Raw genomic sequence first — 21,320 nt, 5'->3', positions numbered from 1 at the left:
CCTGGTATGGATTTGGGGTTGCTGGATGCTGGCTGGAGGGTCTTTCATAAATCAGGCAAACCCCCAACCTCAGTTTCCTTACTTGCATAGTACTTTGAGTGATCTGTGGGCCTGGGTAGAAATGTCAGTTGACCATCCTTCAGTCTTACTACAGATGGTTAAGGGGTGGCCACCCTAGGCAGCCAGCTGCCAGGCCTCTGCTTCTGTAATAAGGTCGATGTGCTTGTCACATGGTTAGGGAGACCAGCACACAAGTATGTGCTGTCCAGAGTGCAAAGGGAAGTGGTTTCCTACAGGGGAGGGTTGTGGGCATTCAGTGAAGAGCTAGCAAGCCAAGAATGGTGGGCAAGAGGGAAAACTGGCACACTGGGGAGCGGTGGGTCTTCATGGACGAGTGACAAGAGTCTGCTGGGAGGGTGGGCAGGACATGCCCCCTGAGAACGTGCACTCGGGACCAGGAGCTTACTGTGTGTGGGGCCGGGGTGGTCGTGTGTTCCAGACCTGGTGCGCAGAGCAGGTGACATGCAGGCAGAGATGCCCTTTGGTTGTGTGGAAATGACCATAGAGAATTGGGCTCCTCAGGAGAGAGTCAGGTAGAAGCCAGGGGATTATGGACTTCAGAACCAGCCGATGCCAGGACAGGCAAGGAAGATGGCCCCGGCAGGGGGGCTTTCCTGCCCTTCAGACTGTGGTGGTGGCATCACCAGGAAGATTGAAAATCCAGTCCCCATTGTCACGGCCTGAAGTTCTGATTCTGTAGGTCTGAGTGGGACTTGGGGTCTGTGCTTTAGGAAGCTCTCCAGGTGATTCTGATGCTGGGTCAGTGACCCACCCTTTACTCAAAGGATTATATGCTGGATTGTAAACCCAGGGAGTGATCAGATAGATTTCCATGTCCTCTGTTTGTCCAGGCAGACAGCTCGTGGATAGCTCTGTTCAGAGTCTCGAAAGGATCCATAAGTTCCATTAAGCTTAAGAATCATTGAGCTAGAAAAAAATAATGTAAAACAATGAGAACAGTGCTGTAGCCAGAACGTGGGAGAGCAGTAACCTTTTTTTTTTCAGTGTGTGTACTGAGTTGCTCAGACTCTTTGCAACCCTATGGACTGTAGCCCGCCAGGCTCCTCTGTCCATGGGCTTCTGCAGGCAAGAATACTGGAGTGGGTTGCCATGCCCTCCTCCAGGAGATCTTCCCAACCCAGGGATCAAACTCTCAACTCCTGTGTCTCCTGCATTGCAGGTGGATTCTTTACCTGCTGAGCTATGGGGGAAGCCAAGAAATATTTTGTGATATGGGGGAAGTTTACATTTACAGGAACCTGACTATAACATGTGAGGAGAGGGAAGTCTTGTCACCCTCTTTGTATTAATAAGTCAGGATTTATGTTTGGGTGAATATCTCAGGATTTAAAGGAGATACAAGGCATGATGGATCTAGAGATTTCATAATTTATCTATAATAGGTTTTTTTTTTTTTCCTAAAAACAGTTTTTTTGCCCCTGACCTAATTAAATTGTCTGGTTTCCCCTGAGTTTTATTTTTTTAATTTTGAAGTTAGCAATGTATTAAAGTTCCATAGAATGGAGGTCTTCACTAAGAATTTTTAGTAACAGTGCCACAAGTTGCTCTCCTGCAGCAAAGGTCATGTCTACATTTGTTTGATAAGCATCTTTCTGAAATTTATGAAGAAAAAATTGATATTGATGCAACCTGGTTTTTACTCCCAGCCTAAGAGCTTTCATGTCAGTCAAGTGTACAGGTGAAAAGTGGTACCTCCTCCTTCTTTCCTTCCTGAACCTGAGGGGAGGTGGGCATCTGGTTGATCTTGGCAACATAAGTGCCACGAATGATATGGATTAACTCTGAGGGGAAGGCAGGACCGATCAGGAATGTATTTCCCAGCTGGTCAAGGCTGAGGGATCCGCTTGTTACTGCAGTTGTTCTTGACAGTGAGGTTCGGCTCCTGAAGTTCCATATTTAATCGTTGGCTTAAACGTTATAGAAATTAAACTCGTCTGTGACGTTTCCTCTAGGCAAACATCTGGTCCCATAAAGGGTTACTCTTTTTAAGCCCAGTCAATATTCTATTGATCCACAAGGGTTTTATTCTCCATTCATGGTGTACCCATTGCTATGTGAGATATAGTCTGTATGGCCAAGTGCCAAGGCCAACAGTTAGCTTACTGAAGAGCATCCCATTAGAAAGAGAAACCCAGGCTACGTGTGATTAAGTGCAAAATTACACACTCAGATTACTCAAAACAGCTCCACACAACACTTTAATCCCAGTGATCACAGCTTCTTAAGATAACTCATCCAGATTGAAAAGAAAATGTCTCATGAGAAGCAGAATTCTCCATTCTCCTGCATTTTTATTAAAAATATCCCAATGAATCATTTCTAAAGCAAATAGGGCTCATCCCAGGCATATTATGGAGTCATTGACCTTGATATTACCTTCTTTTTTGGAACATTTCCCCATCAGCATTTTCCATTTCTAGTGATACCTTTATCAAGATAAGAAATATCTCACATTTTACTGTTTGTACTTGTGGATTTTTTGCTTAGGCTGCATATAATAGGTCTCAATAAATATTTTTTGGAGAGGGTATCATTAGAGAACCAGTTGTGTGAATATGTGTTGGTTAGTGTTTGCTTGAGCTTTAGATTTTGAGTCTCTTAGACTGAAGAATATCCACTGGTTCAGAGAATTTTAGACATGAGTCTGCAGATGCCGCAGATAGGGTCTGTTGAGGACCCAAAATTATATTGGTTGTTCTCAAATGATTCTTTCAGCACAGATGATGTAATCTTTGGTGGGGCGGGGGTGGGGGTGTTGCTTGAATAGGAACAACATCCCAAATCAGTCCTATCCCACATAGGGTTGAGAATAGTGGGTGCCTGGTCCTGTGATTGTGTGTCTCTGCTCTTCCCAGCCCTCACATACATGTTCACATCAATGGGGCTTCTTCTTCCTCCTCATTTCCTTGTCCTTAACCTTCTCTTCTCTCTTTAACCTTGGCCTCAGCCATCCTTTCACTTATATTACTTAACATGATCTTATTTCATTTTATATTATAATCACCGCTCCCACCTCCCCACCCCCAGCCAGACACCTTGGATATAGACCAACACATTTAAACCTCCATTGTGTTCCTGATAAAGAAGTATTATATTTAAGAGAAGAACAAGAAGTAATGGAATATATACTTTTACAATGGAAATACAGCTGACCCTTGAGTGCCATGGGCTGGGGGGTGGTTAGGGGCACTGACCCTACACACACTTGGAAATCCAGGTAAGATTTATGGTGGGCCCTCCATATCTGGGGATCATCTGTATATGAGGTTCATCTATATCTCTGGTCCCCCAGGCCAGATCATGTAGTGCTCTAGTAATTGCTATCATTGCTTAGTTGCTGAGACATGTCCAACTCTTTGTGACCCCATGGACTATATAGCCCACCAGCTTCCTCTGTCCATGGGATTCTCCAGGCAAGAATACTGGAGTGGGCTGCCATTTTCTTCTCCAGGGGATCTTATCCACCCAGGGATCAAACTCATGTCTCCTGCATTGGCAGGCAGATTCTTTACCCCTGAGCCACTGGGGAAATTGTAGTATTTACTACTGGAAAAAAAATCCAGGTAGAAATGGACCCACACAGTTCAAACCTGTGTTGTTCAAGGCTCCACTGTGTTATCTTAGGGATCATTTTGACCTGGATTTGTTAAACACTGTTAAATAGTTTTTGATCATACAAGTCTTTTTAAAGTTGGAACCCCAACATTTAAAATAAATGAAAGTTGAACATAGCAGGTTGAGTCAGGGTTTTAGAAAGACCTGGAGTGGGTCTGGAAGAACCTTTACAACCAAAGGGTTCTGAGGATCACAGTGTGAAACACCAGCAGTCTAGTTCCTCCAAGCTGTTATATAGATCAGGATGCTGGAGAAAGGGAGCCGACATTGACTTGTTTACCTGATAGGAAGGCGGGTAACTGGATAGATAGGTAGATAGCATAATATGTATGTGTGTGTATATAAACATGCACTTATATACAAAGTTATTTAATCCTTATAATGTGCTAGAAGGTAGCTGAGTACAGTTGAATAGATGAGAAAAGCTCCTAAGTTGACAGAGTGGGAACTCACCTTAGGCCTTTCTGGTGGCAAATGTACATTCTTTGCCTCATATCTCCACCCTGCCAGCTGGTGGTTTTCCTGAAGCCACGCAGGCAGACACAGAACTGGGCCCTCCCAGACACCCTGCCTCCTGGTCCAGGGCTGCCCCTTTAAACCACCTTTTCGCTTTAGTCCGTACCTGTGGAAAGAATACATCGTATATTGAGGAAACAGTTTAAAAAGAAAGACACTCCAGTTGTGTTGCCCTTGAGAAGGGTTAATGTACTTAGTTCCCTGTGTTTAACAACTAATTGGTCGTGTAGAATGACGGGGGAGAATCACCGTGCTTTCTGTGCTCTGTACGTCTCGTTCTTAGAGAATTTTGCACGGAGTTTTGCAGCTTCCCAATTTTAAACATTATATGATGAATTAGTTTTCTTCAAAGTGTACTTTCTTTATGGCCTGAGAATTGAAGTTTGATGTTGAATAAGTATTCACCGCTTTTATGTTTCATAAATTTGAAAGATACAGAACATGTAATCATTAACATTCTTTTTATGTTTGGAACATAAAATCAAACACGAGCGATTGAAGCATTAAACCAGAGTTCCAGTACAATACCCAGAAAATCCCTTGGCTTTTTTGTTGACTTAACGCTGAGGTCTGCCAAATAACAGCCTTGTTATGCAGATTCTTAGAATAACACGCCCTGGATAGCTCAGCTTCTTGCCTTTTGTCGAGGACTCCAGTTTTCTGTTTCTCTGGCCCGTTTGAGGACAGGCTGTCTTCAGGGTGAATTTTCAGTTCTTTCTCTTGGCTCCTGTAGCAGTATTCATATTTTTCCTTTGTAACTGCTTTCCGTTACCCTAGTGACCTTCCTGGAGGATCGAGGCATCTTTATCATCGTCTGTGTCTTCCCTGTAGCCTTCATTTCTCCTCCACACAGGGTCCGACATAACGCCCAGCACAGTGAGATGAGAAAAGAGATCCCAGGACTCAGATCAGAGAGGTGGGAGCTTCCAAAAGCAGCATGTCTTCTTCCCTTGGTGCAGCCACAGTACTTCGAGTGTAGAGTCCATTTGTATATGTTCTTCTGCTTTGCAAATAAGTTCACCTGTACCATTTTTCTAGATTCCACATATAAGCAGTATTATATGACACTTACCTTTTTATGATTTACTTCACTTTTCATGACTTACTTAGCTCTTTATGATAATCTCTATCTATGTCTCTGCAAATGACACTATTCCATTTTATATCAGAGTAATATTCCATTGTACATAGAGTCACAGATACAGAGAACAAATGTATGGATACCAAAGGGAGAAAGTGGGTGGGATGAATTGGGAGTTTGGGATTGACATATACACACTATTGATACTATGTATAAAATAGGTAACTAATGAGAACATACTGTATAGTACAGACACCTCTACTCAGTGCTCTTTGGTGACCTAAATGGGAAGGGAATTTTAAACAGAGATGATAGGTGTATATGTATAAATGATCCACATTGCTGCACAGCAGAAACTAACATTGTAGCATTGTAAAGCACCCATGTGTGTTCAGTTGCTATCATGTCCGATTCTTTGCAACCTCATGAACTATAGCCCACCAGTCTCCTCTGTCCATGAGATTTTCCAGCAAGAACACTGGAGTGGGTTGCCGTTTCCTTACCGGGGAGCTTCCTGACCCAGGGTTTGAACCCCCGTTTCCTGAATTGGCAGGTGTGTTCTTTACCACTGAGCCACCAGGGAAGCCTCTAAACACCTAGACTCCAATAAAATTTTTTTAAAGTATTTCTTTGTCAATGTTTCTGATGAAGATAGAAAAGTAAACAGCTTTCTGTCTTGCTTTTGTTACAAAAATCTTTACGAGATTCTGTTGAACCCATCAGGTCTGTAAGGAGTAGCAGACATCTTTGTAGGACTGGGAATGCAGAGATGACAGGAGATTCCCAGGCCCATAGAAGCTCACAATCCAGCAGAGAAGACACAGAGGCCATCGTCATATTGGCTTGTGGGCAGTATGACCTGTGACCTGAATATCTCACAGTGATGGTACCCAGGAAGCAGTGATTGATTTTTATCCCTGAAACAGGCCCCCAGGAGAGGTGACCTGTGAGCTAGGATTTGAACAGCCATGAATGGAGTCTGGCATCGGACTCTGGGATGGGGAGGTAGGGACTAACATGGGACACGCAGGCAGCAGCGTCGCTTAGGTGGGTCTGCATACAGCCAGGAACTGCAGGATTATAAGAGCTGACTCACTGGAAAAGACCCTGATGCTGGGAAAGACTGAGGGTAGGAGGAAAAGGAGATGAAGGAGGATGAGATGATTGGATGGTCATCACCGACTGAAAGGACGTGAGTTTGAGCAAACTCCAGTAGATGGTGAAGGACAGGGAAGCCTGGCATGCTGCAGTCCATGGGGTCATAAAGAGCCAGACACGACTGAATTACAAACAACAACTCTGGAAGGGAAATGGTGGCAGGAAATGAAGATAAATAGGTAGATGGGGGTCAAGTCTGGAAAACCTCCTTGGTCACGTGATAACATTTGCATATTGTCCTAGGCGCAGCAAGCTGCCCTGGAGTCATTTAAACAGGGAGTTTGAACAGCCGTTTTTAGCTGTGTGTTTTATGAAAGGCCAGCTTGTTGGCTGTGTGTGGGATAAACTGGAGAGGGCAGAGTCCAGACACAAGAGGGTGGGCCGAGTTTAGTGGGAATGTGAGCTGAAACTCCAGGTGTGGTGTGCAGGGGATGGGAGTTGCACAGGAGAAAGTTTCAGGAAATTGTTCGGAAGGGAAGGCGTTGGGAGGACTCGTGGTTGACTCACAGGGTTTTGGCTTGAGCCTCTGGCTTGTGGTCCATCAGCCAGCGTTGGCAGCATCCACACAAAACTGCCTGGCACTTTGATCTCCTGTTTCGGATCCCATGCCCACGCATGGCCATGGTCCCTTTTGATGTTCATCATCTCATCCTAACAGAGAGTGCACTTTCTCATCTGCCAACAAGCCCACCCTCTCCCGGGGGTGGATAGTAAACATTATGAAAGTATCAGGTCTTCTGCTGGCGTAAAGAAATCCTCGAGGATGTGTTCAGGGGCAGAATCGCCCCCTGGACATCCTTCAGGAACTTGTAGGTGGAGGGCCAGCATCCTGTGTCTCAAAGGCTGCATATATTTAAACACAGGGTGATACTGAGCCCAGTGAGATGCATGCGCTTAGGAGGTGTGCAGGATGAAGGAACCGTGACTGATGTTCACCCATCGAGGCACCTGCTTTGGAGGTTCCTGGGCTGAAGGAAAGACTTCTATTTTCATGATTGAAACCATGTATGCTAATTGTACCTATGGTGTGTGTATTTCCTTTTTACATACAATCTGTGACATGTCCAAAGATAGAAGAGGTAGCTGACAGGTCCAGGACTTCATGAATCCGGGCCTTAAGTTCCCAGTTTTTGTTGTAGAATAAGTTCTCCTAACAACAGGAAATTGGGATGAACGTTTTACCAAGAGGATAGAGGAAATTGTATTGACTTTTTCCTTATACAATGATTTGATTCTACCCAACAAATGGGATGTGTAGAAAAAAAATGTTCATGGAGGGAAATATATTTAGTTGAGTTTGGGTTAATCAGTGAAAATAAACCATTGGCTGGCTGTTTTAAGCTGGATAATACAGCTTGGCTGTACTGCCTGTGGGTGAGTTCTGGAGTTTATTTTATCAGCTGTCCCAGATAATGATTTTATGCTAATAAAATCATCAAGAGATGGATTTGTAAATCATACTAAACTGGCAGGAGCATTACAGGGCATAAAATTAAATTCTGTCCTTTATTAATTTCCTGGGTCTCTCTGACCAGCACCCAGGATCGTTTTCCACCTGGGGTATCTCTTCTTGTTGAGTAGTTCCACTTAAGAGAAAAATTACAGATAGAGAGTTTCTTAGCATGAAATTAGAAAATAGAATTCAGCACTTTGATCAAGCAGTGTTATTCTGTTGCCCTTATTCACCTGAGAGACATTTATGACTTAAAAAGACTTATTTAGAGCAGTGGTCTCTGAAAGGCTTTCTCCACGCCCTTTGAGGCATATAATACACAATCTGTTGATGTATGGAAGGATATAATTGAACTTCAATTAAATTTATTTTGTAGTTTGTACTTTAAAAGGTCAATTATATGTGCATCTAATAATCTGAATATGTGGAGTACTACATGATATAATTTATAAATAAAATGAGATGGTTGTACCTTTTTTAATTTATTTTTTAAAAATCTTGATATTCAGAATGTCTATTTAGCTTTATAAAATGAAGCATAGTTAAGTTATAATGTTGTGGTTCATGTGTACAGCAAAGTGATTCAGTTATATAATATATATATTTATATAATACATATTCTTTTTCAGATTCTTTTCCATTATAGGTTAATACAAGATATTGCGTACAGTTCCCTGTGCTATAGGGGAGATGCTATACAGTAGGTCCCTGTGCTATCTAGTAGGTCCTTGTTGTTTATCTATTTTATATATAATAATGTGTATACATTAATCCCAAACTCCTAATTTATCCCGCCACCCCCCCTTCTTTCCCCTTTGGTAACAGTAAATTTGTTCTCTATGTCTGTGAGTCTATTTCCGTTTTGTAAATAAGTTCATTTGTATTTCTTTTTTAGATTCCACATGTATGTGATAACATGTATCATCTTCTCTGTCTGACTTACTTCGCTCTCTGTGACAATCACTAGGGCCATCCATATTGCTGCAAATGGCATTATTTCATTCCTTTTTATGCTTGGATAAAAGGTTGTGGTTTTTTAAAAACTGAAGTTATCTTTATCTTGCTGAACCTGTTTGAAACTACTGATCTAGAGCACTTTTCTAAAATGGGTCAAAGATTAGTTTGTTCTGAGACCTTTTTTCCTAAGAACACAGATTCCTGAAGATTCTGGTTAAATAGGTCAGACTAGAACAATGGTTATCAAACCTAAGTGTGCATCAGAATTATCTAGGGGTCAGGCAGAAGATGAGATGGTTAGATAGTGTCACTGACTCAACAGACACGCATTTCAGCAAACTCCAGGAGATAGTGGAGGACAGGGGAGCCTGGCGTGCTGCAGTTCATGGGGTTACTAAGAGTCAGACACGACTCGGCAACTGAACAACAACTGGCTTGCTAAAGCACAGACTGCTGATTCTGGCCTCACCCCAGAGTTTCTGATTCTGCAGGTCGGAGGTGGGGCCTGGGTATTTCTAAGTAGAGGGAACCACTCTGAGAACCGCAGTCCCCACCTGGGACTCAGGACACAGGTGGTTCCAGAGACGAGGTGATAACTGCTGATCTGGATTTTTCAATCTACCCTGGCCAGTTCTTGCAGGTATTTTTCATCATTTACTTTTCTTTTCCTACTCCTGTTGCACTGGTAGAGGCAGACAGCTCCTTTTCACGTTGTATTTTTCAATATCGGCTTGGAGGATAGAAGCACCAGTGTGATATTCAGGGAGATTTGAATTTGCAAAGAATTTGTACGAGTGATTTAATTAAGTCCTCTCTGAGCTACTTATCTGTACATGGAAAACCGAGACAGTCAGGTCACTAATGATTTGGCTGCATCTGTACAATATTTTGGAATGGAAATAACACTATTAACCCATTAAAAAAAAAACAGATTTTGAGATGAATAGGAAAAATTCATGGTTGTGTTTTACAATCAGCTCTTTTTAAAAAATAAGGAACCAATAGATTGATATGAAATGAAGAATGTGATGTGATAAGCTATAGCAACTTCAAGAACAAAACAACTCATTTCCTTTGAGCTATATAAAGTACATCCATCAGCAGATAGCACTACTTATGACAGAGTGTGGCATCAGCCATTTAAATGCCTGTGCAATGTGTAAAAGCTGCTTGCTAGATTAAATTATGTAGAAGTGCATTCTATAATGCTTACTGTCCGATTCACTAACCATCAGTGGGGCATTCAGAGTTTAAGAGGCATTATATACTTTCGTTGTTGGCAGGCAATTAAATGCAGAAGTCACTGGGATTGATTTAGAAGAGGAAAGCAGTGGCTTAGCTATATTGGTGCAGATTTTTTTCCCCACTCTTAAAACAATTATGTATATTATAGCTCGCTTCTGTTTATCCTTTGAAAATGTAGTTTACAGCCATTTATCTCACAGCTCTAAATTTGAAATAAATGGAAAGGACCACCTGAGATTACATGTATTTTAGGAAAATAGAACATATAACATTAATTCACTTAGTTTTTGATTTGCCCTCTCTGTAGAGAGTCCCATTTAATACTTTATGCATTTGATAAAGGCTGCCTTAAATGGGGTCATTCTGTATTTAGAACAAATGAGAAAAATGTTCCAGAAATCTCCTCGAGGAGTATTACAGTCTTTTTACAAAATGACTTTAAAAGGACTGTAATTATAACAAGGAGAATGATTGCCAGAGTATATAAGTCAGTTTAACCTGTTAAAGTCAGAGCAGTTGAAAATGTATGTGTATCTTCAGTTCAGTTCAGTTCAGTCACTCAGTTGTGTCCGACTCTTTGCAACCCCATGAATCGCAGCACGCCAGGCCTCCCTGTCTATCACCAACTCCCGGAGTTCACTCAAACTCACGTCCATCGAGTCGGTGATGCCATCCAGCCATCTCATCCTCTGTCATCCCCTTCTCCTCCTGCCCCAAATCCCTCCCAGCAGCAGAGTCTTTTCCAATGAATCAACTCTTCGCATGAGGTGGCCAAAGTACTGGAGTTTCAGCTTTAGCATCAGTCCTTCCAAAGAACACCCAGGACTGATCTCCTTTAGAATGGACTGGTTGGATCTCTTTGCAGTCCAAGGGACTCTCAAGAGTCTCCTCCAACACCACAGTTCAAAAGCATCAATTCTTCGGTGCTCAGCTTTCTTCACAGTCCAACTCTCATATCCATACATGACCACTGGAAAAACCATAGCCTTGACTAGATGTACCTTTGTTGGCAAAGTAATGTCTCTGCTTTTGAATATGCTATCTAGGTTGGTCATAACTTTCCTTCCAAGGAGTAAGTGTCTTTTAATTTCATGGCTGCAGTCACCATCTGCAGTGATTTTGGAGCCCTCAAAAATAAAGTCTGACACTGTTTCCACTGTTTCCCCATCTATTTCCCATGAAGTGATGGGACCAGATGCCATAATCTTAGTTTGCTGAATGTTGAGCTTTAAGCCAACTTTTCCACTCCTCTTTCACTTTCATCAAGAGGCTTTTTAGTTCCTCTTCACTCTCTGCCATAAGGGTGGTGTCATCTGCATATCTGAGGCTATTGATATTTCTCCTGGCAATCTTGATTCCAGCTTGTGTTTCTTCCAGCCCAGCATTTCTCATGATGTACTCTGCATATAAGTTAAATAAGCAGGGTGACAATATACAGCCTTGATGTACTCCTTTTCCTATTTGGAACCAATCTGTTGTTCCCTGTCCAGTTCTGACTGTTGCTTCCTGACCTGCATATAGGTTTCTCAAGAGGCAGGTCTGGTGGTCTGGTATTCCCATCTCTTGAAGAATTTTCCACACTTTATTGTGATCCACAGAGTCAAAGACTTTGGCATAGTCAATAAAGCAGAAATAGATTTTTTCTGGAACTCTCTTGCTTTTTTGATGATCCAGCAGATGTTGGCAGAAATTAACATTTGGTTGTTCTCCATTAGCTCCTTAGAAATGGTACTTTCAGGAGCTTATTTACAATGCAATTCATGTAACAGTTATTACATAAATATTTCAGGTTGTTATTTGCTTACTTTATGGAGGTGGGTTAAGGGTGAGGATGAAATGTTAGTTGCTTAGTCCTGTCCAACTCTTTGCAATCCCCTGGACTGTGGCCCACTAGGCTCCTCCGTCCATGGGATTTCCCAGGTAAGACTACTGCAGTGGGTTGCCATTCCCTTCTCCAGGGCATCTTCCAGACGCAGGGACTGAACCTGGATCTCCTGCATTGCAGGCAGATTCGTTACCGTCTGCGCCACCAGAGGAGGCTGAAGGGTGGAGATGTGTAGACTTGAAGGAGTGTGAACTTTGGATGCAGATCTGGCTTGGACTGCTGGCCCCACACCAAGCTCTCTGTGATTTGGGTGAAATGTTTGGCCATGTCAAACTGCCATTTGTAAATATAGGGATGTATCCATAAAGAATATAACAACAGATTAGAATGGGGAGGTTGGCAAATAGGTAGAATATTCTGCAGAGTAGAGAAGTAATAGCAAGTGTGTGTGAGGCGGCCACTGTTCCCGAGCAGAAATGAAGTCCTAGGAGAATTTCCCCCCAAAGCTGAGATCCAGGATGTGGTGGACAACAGGGAAGTCCCTGTGGGGCCACAGCCATGGAACTTGGAGGAAGTGTCCTCTAGGGTGGCCGGGAAAGCTATTCATGGGAGGTGAGCCACCGAGAGGTGTAGGGGTGAGTGCTGTCTGTTGGACCCTATTGGCCACCACATGCTGGAGGAACCAGATAGCTCTGACCTTGTGGATCTGGGGCTCCTGAAGCTGTGTGTGCTGGGAGCCTTCTTGGAGCTCTGCAAGGCCCCTCTTTGCTCCTGCCCTGCCTCTCCAGGACCCTCTGCTGGCCAAGCTTAAAGTCTTGCCAAGTGGAACAGGGCATGTAGTCAGAGGGTCTGCATACATTTTCTCAGAGTAAGTAATGAAAAGTGAATTTAGGGCTGAGGGGTAATACACTGATACCTGGGAAAAAAGATATTGATTCTTGAGTTTAGGCTTTGTGAGACAGACATTTGCGTGGGGTTTGTTATGTGATGAGTTCTTTGATCAGACATTGAAACTGTCGGCTTCCCAGATGGTGCGAGTGGTGAAGAACCCACCTGCCAGTGCAGGAGATGTAAGAGACATGAGTTTGATCCCTGGGTCAGGAAGATCCCCTGGTGGAGGAAATACTCCAGTATTCTTGCCTGAAGAATCCCATGGACAGAGGAGCCTGGCAGGCTCTATGTAGTCTCAAAGAGTTGGATGCTACTGAAGTAGAGTTATGACCAACCTAGATAGCATATTGAAAAGCAGAGATATTACTTTGCCAACAAAGGTTCATCTAGTCAAGGCTATGGTTTTTCCAGTGGTCATGTATGGATATGAGAGTTGGACTGTGAAGAAAGCTGAGCACCGAAGAATTGATGCTTTTGAATTGTGGTGTTGGAGGAGACTCTTGAGAGTCCCTTGGACTGCAAAGAGATCCAACCAGTCCATTCTAAAGGAGATCAGTCCTGGGTGTTCTTTGGAAGGACTGATGCTAAAGCTGAAACTCCAGTACTTTGGCCACCTCATGCGAAGAGTTGATTCATTGGAAAAGACTCTGCTGCTGGGAGGGATTTGGGGCAGGAGGAGAAGGGGATGACAGAGGATGAGATGGCTGGATGGCATCACCGATTCAATGGAGTTTGAATAAACTCCGGGAGTTGGTGATGGACAGGGAGGCCTGGTGTGCTGTGACTCATGGGGTTGCAAAGAGTCGGACATGACTGAGTGACTGAACTGAACTGAACTGAACTGAGCTGAACTGAGCTGAAGTGATTTAGCATCCACACATACATTGAGAGTATAGTCTTATCCTGGTTGTGAGGATTAGATGAAATAATGACTGTTTTCTGAAGCAGAATCTGGCCAGCATGTGATGGATGTTCAGGAAATTGGGGTCTTTGCAGATCACAGGTCACTTTGCAGATCACAGGGCACTCACATCATAGTGTTGAGTAGTAACTTCAAGCTAAACGAAGGGTCCCAGGTAATGGTTTTTACCCCCACAGCTTAAAGGCTACAGGAGCACCTTTTGAAGGATCATAGGGTCAGTTTTCTAAACCCAGACACCACCCTTTTCAAAATCAGATAGAACAGAAATGAAAAAGGCCAGTGTATCTCAGTAGAGATAAATATGGTTTATGAAGTGTGCATATACATGTGATGGGTTATGGTGTCATGACTATGGGTCACAATCAAAGAATATTTAGATTCTGCTCCAGAGGGTAGGTTCTGATCCATGACGGTTTTGTTTCTTTTGTCTTCTCTTTGGTTCTGGAGCTTTAGTAGGATACAGAGCGATCTTGTGAAAGAATTTTTAAGTTTCCTTTGGGGAAAAAGTGGACCATCCACTCCGTTATAACCTGTCTTAATGATGGCATACTACTCTTGGTCCTACTGAATAATTCTCTGCTGTTCGAAAGAAGGACTTCCCTGGTGGCACAGTGGTGAATAATCTGCCTGCCAGGAGACGTGGGTTTGATCCCTGGGTTGGGAAGGGAATGGTAACCCTTTCCAGTACTCTTGCCTGGGAAATCCCTTAGAGGAGCCTGGTGGGCTACAGTCCACAGGGTCACAAAGAGTTGGTCATGACTAAGTGACTAAACAACGGCAGCAAAGAAAGAAGAAAGATAAATTCCCTTCAATATGCAAATGATAATATTGTATTTTCATAAATCATGAATGACCTTTATAGACAACTAGCTTTACTATCTTAATTATTGCCAGAAAGAAAAAAAAAAGACTTTAACTTTTCTAAAAGCGAAAACCATAATTTGAGAGGAGACTTCATTAACATTTAGCTGGCTTATAGTTTTCAGCCATAATAAAAAAAATGAACATGTTCAGTGATTTTGTCACATTTGGAGCTGATTCATCTTGGAATACATCAGGACAGGGCTGGGTGTTTTTGAAAACAATTGAGATTGTTTTCATTGTTTAAGTGGATATTACAGTTTGAAAAAAATTTAGGCAAAATTATTGTGGCCAGATTCTGCACAGAGCTTTGGGAAATTCATCATCTGTGTTTCTGAAAAAGCATTTATTGGGTGCCTACCATGTACAGACCAGCCCTCTGGTGACTCAGACAGTAAAGAATCTGCCTGCAATTCGGGAGACCCAGGTTCAATCCCTGGGTTAGGAAGATCCCCTGGAGAAGGAAATGGCAACCCACTCCAGTATTCTTGCCTGGGAAATCCCATGGACAGAGGAGCCTGGCAGACTACAGTCCTTGGGGTCGCAAAGAATCGGACATGACTGAGTGAATATCACTTTCACTTCTTTCATTTTCACTTTACCATGTACTAGCTCTCAGTAATATCAAGATGACTAAGAGTTATAATGATCTAAATGCTTTTTGAGGGGATTCCCTGGTGGTTCATTGGGTAGGACTCTGCGTTTTCACTGCCAAGAACTTGGGTTCAAGCCCTGGTTGGGGAACAAAAAGATCCCACAAGGTGGGGCAGCATGGCCAAAATAATAAAAAATAAAATAACTTTTGAGAAGAATTCCTAGGCTTCTGTTTCTTTTAAACTCTGAAGTTTTTATAAAACAACAACAAAAAAAAACCTATGGTTCCATGTTATTTCTAGAACCTATTGTGCTATGCTAAGTAATAGCACAGACTGGCTTCAGGTTTTAGTTGAGAAGTAAATATATAAATTCATGGCAGTCCACTAAGACTTTTTTGAGAGAAGCAATATTCATAAAGACCATTTTGAGGGAGGTTACAGTTTTATCCGAGAATGCTCTGAGCTCCCACTTAATCAAGTTTATCTAATTGAAGTTGGATGACATGCTGTCCTCACATGTTACCAAATGGACCCTAGAACCTGTGGCTCCATTGCGGTGGTTGCCCCTGCGAACTATGTTCATTAATGCATGTTGATTGCTTCCTCCTGGTGCCCTGGGAAGAGAGGTCCCTCCCTCTGGATGTAGGATTAGGAGTTGTGTTTCTTTCCAGTTTTTAGTTTGGGAGATACTGTCACACAGTGTTAAGAATGTGGGTTTTCAAGGCAGGATGCCTGGGTTCAAGTCTCTGCGTCACTGTCTTCCATCTTTGGAACCTTGTGTGCAAGCTTTCAACCCTTCTGTGCCTCATTTTCTGTAACGGTAAAATGGGGATCATGGTACCTATGTTATCGGGTTAGTGTGAGCGTTGAACAAGTCCTTAGAAATTGTGAAAGTGAGGAAGTAAAAGTATCTGACTCTTTGCTACCCCATAGACCATAGCCCACCAGGCTCCACTATCCATGGAATTCTCCAGGCAAGAATATTGGAGTGGGTTGCCCTGCCCTCCTCCATTAGTAAATGGAAACCCCTGTTACTAGCTTTAGTATGTATATTATCATCTCATACATACTGTGGATTGTGTAATCAGCCATTATTTCCTCTTGGCACTGGCTACCCCAAAGCTCAGAGTGAAATATGTGGCCAGTAAATGAGCCTAATGACTTAAAAAAAAATTATTTGGTGATAATGGTGCAGTCCTCTCCATAATCCTGATATCATCTTATTCTTACTTTTCCCCCCCCCTCTACTTTTCTTGCTTTTAAATTTTCACTTTTCTTTAATTTTATTAATTTAATTGGCATGTTACTGTGTTGCACTGCCTGTCCTGGAACAAGCCACACAGTCATCATCCTTGTCTGTTACCCGGATATTGACATCTGCTGACACTTCCTTTCATATAATAACTCCTTATTCCCACACAGGTTGTGTGTTGTATGCAGATTTGCTAAGGAAAAGCCTTTCTAAAGGTATGATGGAGGCATGTGTGTATATTGATTTAACAGAGAGAACAAGAGAGAAGCAGATCACCACCCATCTGGCTTGCATCACCTTTCTTCCATCACATGTTTGACCTTGGGTTTAGTCCTGATTCCCCTCCTCAAAAGATAAATAATTTACCTTGACTGATGGATGAATATGGTCCAGCCGTGGGCTGTTGGATGTTGATCCGATGCCCAGAGTTCTGGAGAAAACTTGGCAATTTGTTGCCGACGGTATTCCTCTACGTGATGGTAAGCTGTCTGTGTTATCCTGAAACTGCAGGTGACTTATTTTTGGAAAGTCTTCATCTCATGATGTTTCTGGGACTTTGCTTCCTTGTCAGATTCTTCACTGGCCCCAAGGCACTCACTTGACAAGCCCGGTAAGCTCTGTTCTTTGCTCTTGTGGTGCCACGGAGAAGCCCACACTCTTCATTTCCCTACAGAGTACATGTTACCATCTCAAATTATTTATTCCAGCCACTTGCAGTGCAGTGAACGCTTGAGAGTCCTTGTAGGAGATTCAGATGGTAAGGAAGATTTGTTGTTCAGTCACTCAGTTGTGTCTGACTCTTTGTGACCCCATGGGCTGCAGCACGCCAGGCTTCCCTGTCCCTCTCTATCTCCCAGAGCTTGCTCAAACTCATGTTCATTGAGTCGCTGATGCCATCCAACCATCTCATCCTCTGTCACCCTCTTCTCCTCCTGCCTTCAATCTTTCCTAGCATCAGGGTCTTTTCCAATGAGTTGACTCTTTGCATCAGGTGGCCAAAGTATTGGAGCTTCAGCTTTAGTGTCAGTCCTTCCAGTGAATATTCAGAGTTGATTTAAGACCTTAGCTTAAATCTTAGTAAGATTATTAGTAATAGCTTTTACTAATTAGTAATAATAATAATTAGTAGTAGTAGTAATAGCTGATACTGGTGGACTTGCTCAACTCTGTTAGACCAGCCATACTTGCTGCCAAACTGACTTATCAGAAACATCAAGTGAGGTATATGTTATATTCATTTCATTGGAAAAGACATTCGGGTTCAGAGAGACTAAATGATTTGTCTACAAACACAAAGTCAGTGGGACAAGAACAAGGAAGTGCCAGGTGTCTGACCCTGGAACCTGTTCACGTCATGTCTACCCAGAGTTGCCTTGAAATCGAAAAGCTTCACTGTGCTCTCTTGCGTGGGTTATATCTCATTGCTGTTGACCTGACTCTTGCCTCATTTCATCTCAGTGGACCACCTTTGCTGTTTTAGGGTTCTGTGTCTGTTGGATGGAGGCCAATGATGGACCCGTAGGTGTGCAGGGAGACACAGGTTGGGGCAACAGGAAATCCACTCTGTGCCATTTCCTGGTGGTTCCATAGTCCTGTGTGGATTCTCTGTTTTCCTTCAAGTGGTAGAAGCAGCTTTATATAATAGGGAAATTATATCCTTGCACCAGCATTGTATTAGTCACTGGGGTTTGCTTCAGCCATACCAGCTCTCACTATTGTATTTGCTTATTGGAGAAGGAAATGGCAGCCCACTCCAGTATTCTTGCCTGGAGAATCCCAGGGACAGAGGAGCCTAGTGGGCTGCTGTCTATGGGGTCTCACAGAGTTGGACATGACTGAAGTGACTTAGCAGCAGCAGCAGTGCCAAGAATTGGTTCCTAAACCAGGTCTTTAACCAGCCTTCAGTTGTTTTGCTGATGCCCCAAGCTATTTCTCACTGCTTGAGATTGCACGGCAGGACTTTCATCAAAGTACTGTCTGTGCTTCCATTGGGGGTCCCTTTTCTGTCAAAATTCATGCTTCTTTCTTTCTTTTGAATATTACAAGTGCTACTGCTGTTTGGGTTTATTCCTGCAGCAGTAAGGCTATTTTCTATATCAAAATTAGGGCTTGCAACCAAGAGAAAATATTTCTCATAAATGTTTGCATAGTCTTCTAACATTTCTTACCCGAAATTGTAAAGGTGTTAGTATTACGTGCTTGAAACAAAGCCACTCTGTTTCTGAACTTGTTAAAGCTGAATAAGAGGGAAATATAAATTACCAGTTGTTGTCAAGGTGAAGTATTGAGTTAATGCTGTGTCTTTATAATGAGTTTTCTGTTCCCAACAGAATCTTTAATTGGGCAGTTCTGTTAAAAGTGTTACAGAAGATGGTGTCCAGGGCCACTGGAGCTAGTGACTTAATACAAAGAGTGAAAGAGGAGGGATGCTTCTTAAAATGGCCCAAGGTCCCTTGAACATCTTTTATCAGTGATTTGGAGGCTGACAGCAAATATGCTTCTTCAAACTTGCAGATAACCCAGACCTAGGTAGGATAACTTAACACCCGAATGACAAAATCAGGATTGCAGAAGCTCTCACCAGGCTGGAGAGATGTACTGACAACAGAGATGGGGTTTAGAAAGGGAAAATGTAGAAAGTCACCTCCCTTATTGCAGAGGGGAGAAGTGGCTCGATGGCAAGTGGTATGAGGAAACGTGTGGGATTCCGGGATGGGCCAGCCCTCAGCTCAGGCTGTTGACAGAGCAAGAGGTCAAGGGAAGTAGTCAGTCGAATTGGGGCTGCAGTACTGAGAGTCCCTGCTTTAGATGAGTGCTCATAAACGCGACAGTGTTTAGAACACCTGCCTTCATGGTGAAGGTCTGAGAGCCTTCTATTGGGAGGGAGGGAGGGGAGCAAAGCATGTTTTGCCTGGAGAAGCAAAAACATAGAACTTAACAGCTCTTTTTAAATAGCTTTCTTGTGTAAGAATGGGGATTTTTCACTGTTTGTACACAGGAAAGAACTAAGATCGATGGGTATACATTTCAGGAAGCTGCATTTGGGCCTTTTTAAAGGAGTCATCTACAATCAGAGGGATGTTTTCTAAATTCTGGGTGCCCACCTGTTCAGAGGGCTTCCCAGATTCTGCTTGCTGGTAAAAGGGGTGCTGGAGGTGCGGGTTCAATCCCTGAGCTGGGAAGATCCCCTAGAGATGGGAATGGCTACCCACTCCAGTATTCTTGCTTGGAGAATCCCATGGACAGAGGAGCCTGATGGGACACAGTCTGTGGGGTCGCAAAGAGTCAGACAGGAGTGAGCACACATGCACCTGTTCGGAAGCTGTCTGTCCAGAAGGTTGTAGAACTGATGTAAGCAAGTGGATGGAAATTGGACGAGGGGACCCCATGTCTTAGTTTGTGCAACTACTTTATTATTATTATTTTATTTATCTTCTTGCTGCCAAGGCATACGGTACAGCCACAGTGAAATTATATTCTTACACTTGTGTTTTCTTGACCAGACCCTCAATTCTCATCATTGGCAAGTGATTATAATTAATCTTTTAAGTTGACATAATTAATAACATTCTATGATAATGGGCAATAGAATTTTCATGATAATTAAGATGATTGATATAATCCTTCACTTTGGCAATGTGAAACATTGGGGGAAAGACTTGACGCTATAATAATTCAGGGTAACAAGAGACATTTGAGAGGATGTGAGTGGGACTTTTTGAATCATCAGTGTGTCCCCAGATGCTGAAACAGCGGACCTGCTTTGCATATACTGCATTTTCTTTTATTCTTTGTTTCTTTATTTAAATAGCTTCATTTTTAGCTTCAACATCCAGCAGATGTTTACCCCATGTTTAATTTTGAATTTATCCTTGCCTTTAAAAATTGTGTGGACTGTAAGCAAATTTATAATCTCTTTTAATTTTGAGACTTCAAATCTCCAAAGTATTAAAGCAAAACCCATTTTTGCATTAGATTTAGAATAATCCTTAGACAAATATTTTTCAAGCAAGGTCTACAATCTCTACTGTTTTGTCCCTGACCAGTATGCCCAGTGTTACAATGGAAGTATTTCTCTTTTCATTTTTTGGACAAAGTATAATTTGTTTTTCTTTTGAAGACATGTTGAACACCTAGGATGGTTCTATTAAAGTTTTGAACACAAGGTCAATTATGCCAACTTCATATGAATCTGGAAAATATGAATTACAAATTTGCTTCATTTTTACTTTCAACTGGGCTGCCCCAATGCTTCGCGGGTAAAGAATCCACCTGTCGCACAGCAGACACAGGAGACACGGGTTCAGTCCCTGGGTCTGGAAGATTCCCTGGAGGAGGGCATGGCAGCTCACTCCAGTATTTTGGCCTGGAGAATCCCATGGCTAGAGGAGCCTGGTGGGCTTTAGTCCAAAGGGTCACAAAGAGTCAGACACAACTGATGGCTATTATAAAGATGTCAGAGTCTTTTTGGGAAACAATATAATTTAGAATTATTGACAAGGCATGACTAGTACTCAGATAACACTTACTTAGGATGCAGTGGGGTCAGGGTCAAATTGAGTTGAGCATCAACCGTGGGTTTACGGTTCCCTGCATTCATTGTAGTTTATCCCAGAAGTTTGGTCATTATTAATATCACTCTCCCTTCTTTTACATTTTAGGTGGTTGCCTCTTTGATGAGCCTTACAGCACGTGTGGATACAGCCAGGCTGTAGATGATGACTTCAACTGGGAGCAAGTGAACACCTTGACCAAACCAACCTCTGACCCATGGATGCCATCAGGTTTGTTTTCAGTTTTAAGTTCTCTTTTTAAAAACAAAAGTGCAGAAGAGTCTTAATATCACAGTCAGTGTCCCCTGGGTGCT

At 42.7% G+C, this 21,320-nt stretch overlaps 1 protein-coding gene across 6 annotated transcripts in view; it reads left to right on the top strand.

Annotated features, from left to right (window-relative positions):
- The window catches only part of PTPRM (protein tyrosine phosphatase receptor type M), a 660,655-nt gene that overhangs the window by 142,702 nt on the left and 496,633 nt on the right, over positions 1-21,320 (top strand). For all 6 annotated transcript variants that reach the window (XM_040264647.1, XM_040264643.1, XM_040264646.1 and 3 more), the window contains exon 2: positions 21,115-21,237. In XM_040264647.1, coding sequence (XP_040120581.1) covers positions 21,115-21,237 — 123 coding nt within the window. The remainder of the gene's footprint in view (positions 1-21,114; positions 21,238-21,320) is intronic.

This window comes from Oryx dammah, unplaced genomic scaffold (assembly GCF_014754425.2).
Source record: "Oryx dammah isolate SB20612 unplaced genomic scaffold, SCBI_Odam_1.1 HiC_scaffold_22, whole genome shotgun sequence".
NCBI lineage: Eukaryota > Metazoa > Chordata > Mammalia > Artiodactyla > Bovidae > Oryx > Oryx dammah.
Note: the sequence above shows the minus strand (reverse complement) of the source record. Positions and strands in the feature narration are given on the sequence as shown.